Below are 16609 nucleotides of genomic sequence, written 5' to 3'. Positions count from 1 at the left end.
CCTAGCATAAAACTTCAGCGGGGTCGAATTCCTTCTTTAAAAGAATTTTTCGATCAAACAGTAAAAATGCGCTTATAGTTACAGAAGTATTAAGTAGAGGAAAGGAATGTTCAATGTCTAAACTTACGACTTCCAAAGTTCGATCGACTTTCTTTCGATTACTCGTAGTAGCTGTTCTACAGTCAATATAATGGCGTCGCCCAGTCTGCGGACCCGGCCTCGTTATCTCAAGCGCCGCAGTGAGCCAGTTACGAATAAACCTTTTTGCTACCCTCAATTTATTGCGATCAAATATATTAATTATGGTAAAGGTGACGATGTAAGCCCTGACTTTAAAATTTAATGGAATTAAATTGCAAGTGTTGCAGTCACGTACTTACTACAGAAAAGTGTGGTAGTATTCCTATAAATATGACAAAAAATAGGAGAATACCATTTGTTATAATTTTATAGTAGTGTCTAATATTGAATCTAAACTGATTACAATTAATTTTATCTAAAACTGATTTAAATTTGATTTTGTCAAATTATTATACAAAATTTGAGTAGAGAATCAACGTTCTTCAATCAAATTTCTTACTTATAATTTAATTTAGGAGCGATAGAAAGTAGAGGCGATGTTGAATTTACTTACTCAGAAATAGCTCATTAATATTTTAAAAATACTCGAGTTAAACAGGACTTTCGCCCTAGTTTATTCAACCAAAATTAAAGAAATATTTTTATGAGATGTTATTTTTTAAATACTTCGTTTTATAAAAGATCTTTATATTATATAAATTTGGAAGCAGTTCTCTGCCAACACAATTACGCCAGTGCGACGCAGCGCGGTTGAAGTAGAAATTATTGTAGCAAAACAAAATTATAAAGAGTGGCTGAAATAGTCGTTTTATAAGTTATTAACACGTAGCAATGTGTAGTTTTAAGACCACATTAACAATAACATATTTTCATGTAATATTTGTAAAGCATATTTCATTATTAAGAGAATTATCGGAACGAAGTTCCTTACGGCAGGCCAGACATTTGGCTGGGCGAGCGAAATGAAAAAAAAATTGTGATACTAAAACCGTAAGAAAAATACATAACGGAAATGACGTAATATCAGTCACACAACTGTATCATATGACGTTTATAAAACTAAAATATTACTAGTAAACTTTTTTTGAATTATTTATGTAATTTTATACTGCCGACAAAAATAAATAAAGACACATGTTTTTTTAATTCACTTAATAGTTTGAATTATTATTATTATTTTATTTGAATTGTTTTATTTTACGGTATTTGTTATTTTCTAAAATACTAAATTTCCTAAATACTTTTACGTACTTAATTAAAAACCAATCAACAAAATTAAAAAAAAAAAAACAAGAACTAGAAAATATATATAAAATTCAATATTTTTTTTTCAAATTGTGTTGCTTCTACACTATCCGAAGGAACTTCGTTCCTATCTGGTGTCCCATGACACCACATAAATTTTTTTCGTATAACGCATCATGTTGCGTCGTTAATGTAAATAAAATATTTATATTATACATTCTGTCTATTTCCATGCGGAATAGTATTACTATGCTCCTTTGAGTGTCACGTTATATTTCATATTGTAGCATACTTTATACTTTTCTCATCAAGATCACCGTAGTCAAATATACTATAAAGAATCAAACATGCCACTTGACTGCATAAAAGAAAAGAAGATTAACTCTACTGCATCACAATGTTACAAGCTTTACATGGCACGTGTGAGCAAAAAGATAATTACTAGACAATAAGCAAATTCACAACTAATACACGTTGTGTATGTGTGCATAACAAAATATCACAAAACAATTTGGAACGATTTGGAACATTTTATACTAAAATTAATAATAATTTTTATGTAAAAAAATTAACTGGATGAGAATCTTAGTTCTTCAAATATAAATATCGATTCAATTTAAAATATTAGACGTTGATACTTTATATGTTTGACAATTTTCTCTTTTTATTTCCAAAGGGACGTGACAATATTAAAAATTCTTTACGCATAATTTTTTTTGCAAAATTTTGACAAGTAGGGATAATATGAATAAATGAACTCTTATATTTTCTATATATATATATAATAAACAAACGCATCACACTCGACGTGTGAACAATCACTTATGAAGATAACGACTATTTCATAAATCATATAAAATTACTGTATGTTTTTGTCAAACTGCTTGTCTACTACACAACATAGTTATATTTTTTAATTGAAAATTAAAATTATTATTATTTTAGGTATATTTTAAAAATAAAAATTATTGAAACCAAGAACCATGGTTATAAAATTATTTGACGGTATATTTTTTTATAAATATAGTTTATCTCTATCAACTAAATCTATATAAAAATAAAAAGGCGTTACACGTCAACGGGTTGTAACACCACGAAACGTCAAAACCACATGCATTTGTTGCCATCGAATGTCAACAACATGGCGGCGGTTACGTCACTATACTTCACTGTGACGTTAGTGTTATGACATCTGTGGTAAATAGGAATATATACGGCCGCGTGCGCGCGGTTCAGCCGACCGGTCTAGACTGAGATGAGGCTTCCCACATTTGGCAAAAATACAAGGATAAAAACGCAATAAATAAGACTAAAATATTCGACCAATATTACGAAATACAAACCCTCTATCCCACTTCCTTGCTATCTACTTTTATCATAACAATAAAAAGGTAACCCGACCTGTAATGTAAACATTCGTATATTCGGCTCATTAAAATCCATATGAATGGAAAATGTATTCTTTTCATGGCTATTTGGATAAGGCATAGTGGTTCAACTGACACGTTATGAAAAAGGCTATGCAAAAGGAAATTGGAGCAGTCTTTTTGTGGCTATACATCTAGAAAATGACAACCCTTGTAGGCTCCAATGGCCTATATGATGTGATAGTGAACAGCTCTTAGGCTTTTGAAATAAAGGTCAGATTCCAATAACGAAATATGCGTAATACTCACAGCAATGCTCATTCCAGATTTGTGTTTAGCAGATCAAGCGCAAGTGGAATACTTTAGTTTTATGAAAATACGGGTTCCATTATAAAAGCGACAAATAAAGAACCAATTCTTTATGCAAATAAAATGATACACTTTGATATTAAATGAAATCTTTTCTTTATGAAAAGTAAGTAGCTGTGTCTAATTTTTCTGAAAGCTTTTGGATTTCAATAAAAATATTAGTTAATATTAATTTATATAGAGTCTTTATTTCAACTTTTTTTTGCATTAATGCTTAAATAAGCCAATGAAATAGCTCCTGAAAAGTGAAGAAAAAAAATACACAGTGACTCTTTTTTTACTTTTAGGGTTATAAGTATGATTTGCGCCCTAAGTCTGGGTGAAATATATGTATTTATTTATATATGTATTTTGTACATGTATGTATCGAAAATAAATATGGAGCTATATCCGTCAGCAGTTACCTATAACACAAAAATCAATTGATTATTGTAGAAACGGACACCTATAAAAATGTGTTTATGAATACAAAAATATTTTAGTTAAAAAAATTCAATTACAAATAAGGAAATAATTTTATTTTATTACATTCTAATAGCACAAGGTGATCAAGCAAATTTCAGTTATATAAGTCTGAATCGTTTTAATTCTCACGTAACTCCAGTATTGTTATTAGTTCATTTTTTATTAAGTTATCACTATTTATTTTTATGACTGCTTTTATAAGTACAAAATAATGTTTACAATATGTATTAAATGAAGGGTATCTCTATTATATTGAGTTCAAATATGAAATCATATCTTTGAAAATTCATGCGACAATTTAGCTTTCAAGTGCCTTTGGTAAAAAATTTATTTCGTTTTAGGCGGGGAAGGAAAACAAACACGAAAAAACAGTACCCTGGTAATATTTCCTATACGAAATTGTAGGACATTCGCATGAATATATAGAAGAACAGACGCTTGTAAGATATATAACTTAACCTAACCTAAGCTTTGGTGACAAAGTATGGTTCGCCAGATGATAAGCCTACGCATGCTTAAAACACAAGGAGTCATTAGAGTTTTATTGATATTTAATGGCCAATTAAGAAAAAAATTATACTAAAAAATGTCTTTTTGGTGTTATTACAGATGATTAAAAGCGCTGTTATATAAGTTTTTAAGATAAAATATAAATATACTAAAAAAGCTATTAAGCATTACGTACTATGAACCTACTTTTTTGTTTGGCAAATAAATTGTTTACCTTCTTACCGGAAAATATGTAATACAGTAAAAGTAAAATACCTAGGCGTTATATGTATATCTTGCCTAAAATGTTTAATAGTGCGTGAAATATTGTGCGGATATGCTGTACATGCTTTTCAATCGGTAATGTGGAGAATACTCATACACATAAGCGGAAAGCTCAGGGCGGTTGGAAAGTTTGATCTATCTGATCAAAAAAAATAAAAATAAAACAACAATAAAAAACTTATACTAAAAAATAAAAGGACCTAGAATAAGTCGCAGGGTGGGAATCGAATCTAAAATCATGGACCAGAAAGCAAGGTCACTGCCAACTGTGCCAACTCGCTAGCGGGCTGTTCTACTTACCATGATTTTTACTTTTTCGCTTTTATTAGCCGTGTTTTTATAATCCAAGTAGTGAAGAAGTAAGTAGCTAACAAGCTAGAATTATTTATAACTAAAATACTAGCATTCAATTAACTATCTTAGCAACAGACTTTCTGACAGAATTAAATATTTTTAAAGTAAAATTTTCAATAGTTCCTTAATTATACTGTAATTTGCATCGTGCCAGTCCATATCATCTCCATATTAAGCGCACGTGTCTTGAAATGTATACTTTAATCATAATTTACGTTCAATTAATTTGCATATACTAGAGTAACAGGCGTCTAAAGCTTTATATACATAATAAATGTCTTTCGTGTTGTGGCTTGTCTTAGTAATTGTTTGTAAATTCACTATGTACTGCATAATAGATTTTTTTCCCTGCGGTTTCATAAAGTAACTATTCATTATTTTTCTAAATTTAAAACTCAGACAAGAAAAAGAGAAAAAGGAAGATATCTCTGGTATAGTGTAGTCAACACGTGGGCGCTCGTATACCACCGATTGCGGGTTCGATTCCCGCTTGAGAAGGTTATTTCATCATTTCATCATTTCAGCCTATCGCAGTCCACTGCTGGACATAGGCCTCCACAAGTTCACGTCAAAAACGAAGTGAACTCATGTGTTTTGCCCATAGTCACCACGCTGGGCAGACGGGTTGGTGACCGCAGGACTGGCTTTGTTGCACCGAAGACGCTGCTGCCCGTCTTCGGCCTGTGTATTTCAAAGCCAGTAGTTGGATAGTTATCCCGCCATCGGTCGGCTTTTTAAGTTCCAAGGTAGTGGAACTGTGTTATCCCTTAGTCGCCTCTTACGACTGCCACGGGAAGAGAGGGGGTAGTTATATTCTTTACTGTCGTAACCACACAGCAGGATATTTGTATTTGTAGAAATATTTCTTTCTGGTCTAGTTGTCTGTCCTTATGGGTCTCTCCACTGTGATTTAGAGAGCATGCTAAGTAGTGAGTCGGTTGTTTTGTTGTTGATAGACACCTGCTACCGATTGTTACTCATAGTAGGAAATATATTCACCAACTTGAAGTGGAAAAACGTGGTGGATTAAGCTTCTGCCTGGAGACAGGGACCCATGCCCAGCAGTGGGATGTTACAGGTTGAGTCGTAATATTTAATAATTAACCTGTTATCGATATTAATTATTAACTATATTAAAAGTTTGTTTTTCAATTTTAAATGAAGTTAGTATTGGCAAAAATTCAAAATATAAATATGCATATTTTATTGAAACATTATTTAATAAATTGTGTATTACAATCTTACTACTTACTACTAATACTTTTACAATCTTAAAATATTCATTAACTACGAGTAATTAGATGGATTCTAAGCGTGGTTTTCCTCTTCGCAGTTTCACTACTTAGAAATTGTTATAAAATATACGTCTGGTTTATATATATAAATATACAAATGTCAGTATAACGCAGACCCCTCAGGCACTGCTTGTTACGTGAGCGTGTAAGGGTTTAAAAGTATCAAAACAAACAGCCGCCCCACATTTAATTGAGATGAGTTCTCAACACGGCACTCATCACTATCCGACCGACTAGTTTATTTCTACACTCTCTTAAATTACACATGAACTCTACATCATTGAGATAAGAAATATGTTGCTCGGATTTTTGATTACGAGATTGAAAAATATTCCTTACATTGAGTGCGTCTGAGTGGTTACATTTTTGCAAGTATTGAAGCGAATTTGGCTAACTGACTATTTGAATGCACGTTACCATTATTTATGACGTTGTTACTACTACGATACATGTTAAAATTATTTTTGAATCACTAAATGTCAATAAATTGAAAGGGGTTATTAGTTATGAGTAAAATGAATACAAGAAATTTGAAATAAATATATTGTATGGGTTAATTTTATATAAGTAAGTTTCACAGTCAACATAAAACTTTTAATTTTACGGGATTTACCGGAATTGTCATTTTCTAACTCCCAATATTTCGGCGACGTTGCATACAATATGACAATAAACAATAATACTTTTAATTTTTTTGCAGTGTACAAAATCGAAAGTTGATGTGGTCTCGAAAAGATTTTGGTATGACTATCCCTTATGAGATTTGTAGCGTGACTAGTGGATTGATGACCTAAAATTATGTAGAGTCATTTGATTCGGCAGTTTTTTGGTTGGTGACGGTGATAATGTCTTTCATATCACAGTAAATTTACTTCACGAATAATTATTCGTAATATAATAACTGAGGTAGGGCACAGCAGGAATTTCCTGCTCAAAATATTATTATTTTTTTTTTTTTTTTTTGATATCGCAGTGTAACCCATTTACGGGTGATATCCAGGATGCCCGGGTAGGCATTCCTAGACCGTATGTCGGCTTAGCACTTGGGGGTGCACTACCGACCAAAACCCCTGCGGGAGCCTTCAGCCGCTTTAATTGGAGGGTCCCGGAACTGCAGGCAACAGGATCCCTCCAGCGACAGGCTGGCCTCGGCGAAAAGACCAGACTTCTCCTCCATGGGACTGTCCGGCTCACCTCTGAACAATCCCGACGACGCCATGTCTAGCTGGACCGGGTTCCCATCCCGGCCCGACATGGGCACAGGGGCGTTACTGGAGACGCATTAAGTAGCGCCTCCTACGCACCCCCGTTCGTCGCCTGCGGACGGAGGCCTCGTCGGCGGCCCCCTCTCTCATCCGCTCGTCGTTCTCCTTCTGGGACATTACTGTCTCGCAGAAGGAGACCATCGCCTTCCAGGACTCGTCGTCACCGAGCATCGCGGTGATAACGCTCGGCAGTGACAAGTCCCCTCCGAGGACTGTCGTCAGATCGCGACGTAGCGCCACCCATCTCGGGCACACCTCGAGGGTGTGCTGGGCAGAGTCCACCGCCACGCCACAATCGTGACATTCAGTCGTCGGCTCCCTTTGGGCCGTCCGACACAAGTATTCACTAAAGCAGCCGTGCCCGGTGAGAACCTGCGTCAGACGGAAGGTGAGGGGTTTGCGCTTACGGCGCATCCACCGCTCAAGGACCGGGCGCAAGGCAACCGTTACGCGTGTGCCATACGGCTGCTCCACCAGGTCCTCCCCCCACCTCCGCATTAATGCTTCTTGCCCCATCCGGCGCACCCGTAGGATCCCGTCCAACGTGAGGTTCTCACCGAGAGCCCTCCTACCCGAGACGTATGAGTAGGTCTCGGCAAGGACCTCCGCCACGATCTCCCACGGGGGGGTCACCAGCTAGAGCAGTAGCTGCAGCCCACGATACTGTACGATACCCCCGAATCACCCTCACTGCGATGATCTTCTGCGCCGACCGCAGTGCGGCCTTATTCTTCGCAGTGAGGCGATCCGCCCAAACCGGGGCACCGTACGTCGCCATATTCCGGCAGACTCCGGAATATAGCTGCCTGCAGGCAGCGCTGGGTCCTCCGAGGTTCGGGAGGAGTCTGCCCAGTGCACTCGCCACCTTCACGACCTTCGGTCCCACCATAGCGAAGTGTGGACCGAAGGTCCGCCCTCCGTCAAGGATGAGCCCCAAATATTTCATTTGGGAGCTCATCCTGACCCTCCCCTCTCCGATCTGCAGGGTAGCCCCCGGTGGGGGTCCCTTGCGTCCGGTCCCGCGAAAGAGGAGGGCTTCGGTCTTTTCAATTCTGACACGAAGCCCCAAACTCTTTATGCGGCTGATCACGAGGTCGAGTCCGACCTCAGCCAGCCGCGCCGCCTCCTCCTGCTCAAAATATGCAGCAGCCCGACTGGGGTGGTACCTCAACCTTACAGAAGATCACAGCTAAATAATACTGTTTTCAAGCAGTATTGTGTTCCTGTTGGTGAGTAAGGTGACCAGAGCTCCTGGAGGGGTTGGGGATTGGGTCGGCAACGCGCTTGCGATGCTTCTGGTGTTGCAGGCGTCTATAAGCTACGGTAATCTTTTATCATCAGGTAAGCCATACGCTTATTTGTCGACCTAGTGGTATGAAAAAAAAAATACGAACTTAGTTACTTTGTTATGAAAAATACGTAATTTCATAGTAAGAGATTACAACTTACACGGCAATTGCAAAGGTAATAAATAATAGGTTGAATCAGACAGAAATTATACGTTTAATGTGCTTGCTACGGGTATTGCTTGTTTTAATCACATTCAAGCCGCTGGCGCAAATACAATGGGCAACTTACTACTAAGTAAATACAGATATTAACAACAGGTAATGTAAAGTTGCATTACACACAATCAAAGTTAACCATTTAATAAAAATGTTCTTTATATTTTGAACCTTCTCAGCAACGAAATAAAGTCTATACTTCGATTATTTAAGCTTTGATTACCTGTGTTAGATCGATCGTAACTTACCACTGTTCTAGCTCTATTACGTCTGAATGTTAGCTCCAGGCTTTTTGAAATTGCGGTGTATAGTTTCAACTGTATAAATATTTTATAGCAAGAATATCGTACGTTTGATAATCTAAAAAAGACTTACTAAAATATTCTCTTCAATGTTAATCTTCATTTGCTTATAAAGAGCTTTGGCTAGGAAATGGTCTGAGGCACTTGAACTTAGGGCGCAATGTGATGATAACATGAAGCATACGAGGTTAAAGTGTTATTTTATTATATGGTAAAGATCAAACGCCATTTCAAGCTTCACTAAATATTTTTAAAGGGATACATACATAAAGTGCATTGTGAGTTCCGGTATAGTTATGAAAATAAGCTTTTGTCTTTTAATCAAAACACGAAATATTTTAAAAATTGTAGTTTTTTTTCTACGAAATTTAATTTTTTAAGTCTCTTGTAGAGTCAGGTTGGTAACGTAAAAAAAAATACGTAAAATATTTATAATTGTTTATAAAGTATTTATGTATAACTAAATACCAACAGAATATGATACCACACTATTGCTTAATATTTTAAGGTACAAAACAATACAAGTAGCGTGCTTTGTTGGGTCGACTATTCACAAATAAACAATTGTATGTAGTCTTAATACGGTCATAGATAAAATTGTTAATACAAAGAAGCGATTAATACTTAAACGTTATATGTTACAGGAAATTGAGTTGACAAAGTTATCTGATGCAATTTGGGAGTGAAACATAAACTGCAGGATGTGATATGCAAACTCGACCTCGTTACTCGGAAGTTCTGCAAAGTTAAGCTAACTGGAACGTCCATAGATGGCGAAGAAAAACAACTGACTCAGGACATCTTCGCTTAAGTAAGTCGCGATTAGAAATGGTAATCAAATGTATTCCATTGAGACCAATAGAAACGTTTAATTAGTCACTCAGTCTTGTTTTATTTATAGAAAATGAACAGTTGATATGTTTATTATTTGTACTGTTATATTTTACACTATAAAAAGTTTGATGTCATTGAAAAACTTAAAAATGTTTATTCGCTACAAAGATTCTAGAAGTAGGTATAATAATAAATAAATAAATATCTACAACACACATACACTGTCGTCTGTTCCTAAAGTAAGCAACTTAATGCTTATGTTATAGGTAACGGCTGACTGGTATAGCTACATTTTTTTTTTCGATGAACATACATATACATCTATACAAATAAATAAAATTGGAGTGTCTGTTTGTAATATTAAAATAACCGCTTTTTACTAAATGCATATGGATTTATACACGTTATATATACCAAAATAACATTTTTTTTACAATTTTTGTCTGTCTGTCTGTTTGTTCCGACTAATCTCTGAAACGGCTGGCCCGATTTTGACGAGACTTTTACTAGCAGATAACTGATGTAATAAGAAGTAACAGGCTACTTCTATTTTAGAAATTTATTTATTTTGTATCTCTGCGAAATGCACAATAATTCCAGGTGGACTAAGTTGCGGGCACAGCTGCTAGTACTACATGAAAATAAATATATATTGGGGGTGGCAATCGAACCCACGACACCCGGAGCAAAAAGCATGGTTACAAACTGCGCTAACATTATTATGGCAAGGCTTCAGGGTTTTTATTTATAAGTCTAGATACCGATCACTTTAGAATCTTCGACAGTATTTGGCGAAAACATTGAAGCGAAACTCAGTCTCAAAGGTATTTTATACTAAGTTTAATGATTCAAAAAAAAAGGATGGCGAATGAATGAAAAAATGAATGAAAAAAGTAACGATACTTTGTTTACGTTTTGAAGTTTTTTACTGTGTCTTTTTAAATATTATCTCGCTATTGTGGTACAAGCTGACTATAGTATCTCAAATATTAAAAATACAAACAGAACTCGGTATGCGGAAAAATCCAATCATTAAACTCTTCGTGAGTTTATGATTATTATGATTATATTCTTATTAATATTATACGAATCAAAACATTTTGCAATTGAGGAAATATTACATTACCCAGGCTTCCCATTGCATTTAATCAGCTTTGTGTCTCATTAGTTAGAAAATTTCAAAAGCGTAATATTTCAATTATCCTTTTGTATTTCATATATACATATAACAAATAAAATGCTTTTACTATCTTTAATAAAACAGTACGATCAACGAGGCAATTACAATCTGTATAATAAATATGATTCTATGCAAATGTATGTATGCCGTGTGGTGTCGGACGAGTAGAATAGCACCACCACCTTTCTTCCCGTGGGGGTCCTAAAAGGCGACCAAGGGATAAACCTGGCTGAAAATTATCAGGGTCCTGGACGGGAAAACTTCATTTGAAACTCGGAATGTGGTCTTCGTCAAGCATTCGTGGCATAGCTTTAAAATGCGAAAGACTCCTGCAGCCGAACTGGCTCCACATGTATCGACTCATCATTCCCGGGTCAGCCAGTGAGGTCGAGAGGGTGGCGCAGAGCTTAGGTAACTCTGCGTTTTCCTGAAGAGTGTCCTAAGCGACACAGTGTCTGTCTGACACTGTCTAAATCGTCTCCAATAGACGGACTAAGGCCAATAATGATGATCAAAATGTATATTTGTTATGAAATCATTTTATTGAAATTAAGTAATAAAAACTAGTTATAATATGAATAAACTATTAATATTTGTACTTGCAAAAAAATCTGTTACCATTTAGAAAATTTTAACACCAAGCAAATGATATTTTTTCCCGTGTTATAAAAACTTAAAGCATCTCTGTTAAATACTTCGCTTAAACCAGTTTCTGAATATTAATAAATAATAATAATAAATATTTACACAATACACACACGGTCGTCTGTTCCTAAAGTAAGCTACTTAATGCTTGTGTTATAGGTAACAGCCGACTGGTATATAGCTACATATTTTTTTTTTCGATAAACATACTTATAAATAATACATATATAAATATATAAATAAATATTTATATTACACCCAGACTCGGGGTGGGAATCGAACCCACAACCCTCGGAGCAGAAAGCAGGGCCACTACAAACTGCGCCAACGGGCTAGTCAATATTAATTCGTTTATGAGGATTGTTACTCGTCTTTACGATAAAATTGTGTTTATTTATCACAAAGTCTTTGTCTACAAAAGCGTGTGATAAAATGTCGTACTCGAAGCCCTTTATAACAAGCTTTGAACACACACTTTGAAATAAAGGAATATTTGCATTACTACTATGATTGATGGTGTCGTTATCTGAGCTCTTTATTGTACGAGAAATAGTTTAATGGGTCTATTTGCTTACTTGTCTAACAAATATCTCATTGGGCTTCTGTATGCCTCACTGTTTTATTGTTATTTTTTACGCAAACTGAATAAATTTGTTTTTAGCTAAGTAATTTGTTCCGTTAATTTTGAACACGAGTTTAGGTGATTATTGTTAAGCTTTAATAATTAAAGATACTTAAACAGACTCTATTCTGAGTCCGTTTAAGTTTTGCTAAGTTATCTTCCCCTCGTTTTAAAAACTTAAATATGTAAAACTATAAGATCTAATCTAATATTAAATCTTAAATATCCAAAATTGGTTAAATTAGTTTTATTTCTTTAAATTTTCAAACGAAATTGATGAAATGACCGAATCAATAATAAAACTTTTAGTAGGTTAATACTTCAAATATCTTAATTTATGTCAAAGTACTTAGAGAGCTTCTTCATCTATACAAATAAATAAAATTGGAGTGTCTATTTACAATGTTAAAATAAACGCCCGAGTCTGGGTGTAATATAATATTTCTATTTATATATGTATTATTTCTATGTATGTTTATAAAAATAATGTTATAACAGTCGGCTGTTACCTGTAATACAAGCATTAAGTTGCTTACCATAGGAACAGACGACCGTGTGTGTATGTTATATAATATTTATTTATTTATTATTTATTTACATTAAAACCGCTTTTTACTAAATGCATATAGATATATACACGGTACAAATACCAAAATAACATTTCTTACAATATTTGTCTATCTGTCTGTCTGTCTGTTCCGGCTAATCTCTGAAAGATCTGGACCGATCACGGGACTTTCCCTGGAAGATAGTCGAGGTAGTAAGGAGTAACTTAGGCTACTTTTATTTTAGAAATTTAGTATTTTACAACTATACGAACTGAACGATTTTTTTTTGTTAAATTTAACGCCTACGAAGTCGTGGGTACAACGAGTTTTAATATAAATGTATGACGACGAAGATAATAAGGACTGTAATTAACTTTTGTTAAGCTGATCGATAATGAAATAAAAGCAAACTAGTTTGATTTAGTTCTGTTCACAACTCTTAAGTTATCACCTAATCACATAAAGTAGTTGGTGGAAGGAAAAATACTCTTTTTCCAATTCCAAGTTCTAACTCGCACTTAATAGAAAAGTTTCAAAGTAGTACCGGATATCGGATAGACAATTTACTTGTTTCTTAAACGACATTGGTTTTATACGTCCTGCCATATTTTAACGTTTGTTATAAAAATAAAGCTTTCCAACAATACGAAGGTAGGAAAAGATAAATCTGTAATTGACTAGAATACCATTTACGATCGATAAATTGACAGACGATTTGTGGACAAGAATCTATAAATTGACGTTACATTATATCTCAGCACCAATCAATTTTATTAGAAAATGTTGAGATTCAATTATTTACGACTTTACCATTATAGAGACATTTAGATGTCTGACATTAATCTATGCCCGTATGTGGCTTTAATTCTCTCTTTGCAATCTGGTTGCGGTCAGACTAGACCGATGCAAGATACGTCGGCTGCATTGTAATACATTAATACATTCGATATTAAATTTCTCGTCAGATAACATAATTTATAAAACTAATAAAAACCATGTTTTCAATTATACTTACATGGAACGCTCCTCTAATTAATGGCCCCGCTTGTCCAACATATAACGTTGAAGCAGAATCAAATACCAGCTCTGGTGGATTTCTCTTAACGACAATTGTATCAAATTCTTGACAATTCAGAAACAACGTTACATTAGTGGTCGTTACTTTCAATGCAAAACGACTCCATTTTTTAGCAAACGACGGAACTACAAACGAAGCAATAGTTTGACTCAAAGCGTAAATATTAGCATCCGTGTATAGGAGAGAGATATTTGTCAGTCCCGGACCAGAAGGTATTAATTGGACGCCCAATTGGACGACAGTTTCTAAAGGGTTAACGACGGAAAAGAGAAATCCACCATCTTTGTTTGCCGGCCGGACTGTAGCTGTTATTGAAAATTCAGCGTACAATTTCTCTGGCATGAAAAGCCTATACGGTGATTTAATATCGGAGCCCGGTTTGAGTCCATACGCAGGGAACCCATCGAGGCCTTCGTCGAAATACTGAGTCTTTGGATTGCTGAACGGAACTCCAATGGCGTGCAGCAAGTCGTATTCCGGAATATCTGGAAAGCGATAAACGTATCTTTATTTTATGGGTACTCAACGACGCTTCTTTTAGTTTAGTTTTGTTTGTAGTGTGTTAATTTCTTAACTAGCTTACGGAAATTTTATAGTTACAACCAGGTCACTTTACAACTTCGTTTTATTGCAGTTTGTTGTGTCTTACAGAATTTATTAAACGTGTTATGAAATTATTAAGCGAATACTGAAATAACAAACTTTATTTAACTAAAATGACGTTCAAATATATTATATCAAAAAAATAATAATAGTGAAAATATGAAAACAAAATTAAGTAATAAGAAGCAAAAGAAACTTCAAAAATATTACGACTTAAAAGCCCCAAAAAATAAAACACTTCTAATCTGGTGTGTTTTTAAGCGTTGACAATTAGCTCGTCACTCGCTTTGTAAAAGTGCTGTTAGCAAAATGCGGTCCAGTGTAGGGACGTGCTTAAAGCCACACTGGCGTCTAATGGTCAGGTTTTGTCGTTACGAGACAACTAGATAAACCTCGCGCCTCTACTTGGACAGCTCTAGCCATACATTTTTTCAGTATTAGTAATTTTACATCTAAAGTAACAAACTACATATAATCATAAAATAGTTACCTATCCATACTATTAAATTACATATATGAAACTAACAGTAATTAAGAAGTAATTCGGGTATGGCTTACAATATTTTCTTTTAATTTCTTCGCTATTTTTCTCTACAATGCTATGTGCTATAAGTTTTCTACAGGCGTTTGCTTAAACATATAATAAGGCGTTTGCGTATGTATGTAATTTATAAACAAACATATTAGTAGTTTATGCAACTGTCATATAATGAAGGGTATTAAAACACGAGTGTGAGTTTATGAAACGAGCGCAGCGAGTTTCATAATAGTAACGAGTGTTTTAATACCCGTGTTATATGCAGTTGCATACACTACTTTATCTTCACTAATGCAATTAATCAAACAACAAGAGTAAAAGCTGACAATAGTTTATTTATAATAATTGTTCAAATTTTGGATGGTACAATTCTGAAAGTTAATGTTAATTTTCATATAATTTTCTAGATTTTTCTGGCAAAAGATTGTGAGTTAATTTTGTTGCCAATTCTAGAATATCCGGAGGCGTACAAATATCATCGTCGCTATCCATTTTTAACTTTTAATTTATTAAATTAAATTCACGCGTACGTGTATTGTCACAGTGATTTTGCCGCCATTAAAATCTAACCAATGAGAGCGCAGCTGCGCGCATGCGCGCGATGTTATAATGAGATTTTAGGATATCGATGTGGATATTATACCATCATGTGAAATTGCTTAAATTGAGTGTTTTGTTGTCTGCGCTATAACAGTAGTAATTATAAGTCAAGTATTGGAAACATAAGTAGAATGTTACAACATTAGTGTAGATAAACATTTATATACATACATTTATATATTATGAGCATGACAACAAAATCTTATTAGCATTTTATTGTGAAAAGTATTGTTATATTATATGTACTCGCTGGGAACATAAATTATGTATATGTCGTATAGAGAAAAGAAAACAGTTCATTGTAAAGTCGCTGAGTTGGAAATAACTCATATAATGCGACTTGCAGAACATTTTATTTGTACTGTCACAATATATGATGTGATTCGATGCGTTCTCTGTCGTATTGAATGCAACATATTGTGCTACGGGTGATGGCTTGCTACGTACGTAATATCTCGCAATTAAATATTTTATATTCGCTACAATGACGATTCTAATGATAGTTATTTTAAAATGTATACAGTATTTTTGTGTAGATTCCGACTGTGAATGTTCAATTGTGGTTTGGAATTTTAATACGGAATCCAGAAATTTCTCTAACACGTGCTGATGTACGCTTCGGCCTGTAATATCCCACTGCTGGACATAGGCCTCTTTCTCCATGTAAGGGAAAGATCCACCACGCTGCTCCAATGCGGATCGTTACTCATAGTACTACTGTGAGTTACTCATAGTACTACTATGAGTTACTCATAGTACTACTATGAGTAACGATCGCTATCAGGTGTGCATGATAAGAACAGGGACGGAAGGCTTAACGTGCTCTCCGGGGCACGGTGGGGAGACCCACAAGGACTGCATAAACACTTAGACTACGGCAAACATCTGCATGGCCAATACAAATGTTTGTCATGTGCAGGGATCAAACCCGCAACCGCC

General features: G+C 34.9%; 1 protein-coding gene across 1 annotated transcript in view; it reads right to left on the bottom strand.

Annotated features, from left to right (window-relative positions):
- Window positions 1-16609, bottom strand: part of LOC123659870 (collagen alpha-1(XVIII) chain-like) — a 63998-nt gene that overhangs the window by 45543 nt on the left and 1846 nt on the right. The window contains exon 3 of the mRNA XM_045595035.1: window positions 13867-14414. Coding sequence (XP_045450991.1) covers window positions 13867-14414 — 548 coding nt within the window. The remainder of the gene's footprint in view (window positions 1-13866; window positions 14415-16609) is intronic.

Source organism: Melitaea cinxia, chromosome 14 (genome assembly GCF_905220565.1).
Source record: "Melitaea cinxia chromosome 14, ilMelCinx1.1, whole genome shotgun sequence".
In the NCBI taxonomy this organism is placed as follows: domain Eukaryota; kingdom Metazoa; phylum Arthropoda; class Insecta; order Lepidoptera; family Nymphalidae; genus Melitaea; species Melitaea cinxia.
Note: the sequence above shows the minus strand (reverse complement) of the source record. Positions and strands in the feature narration are given on the sequence as shown.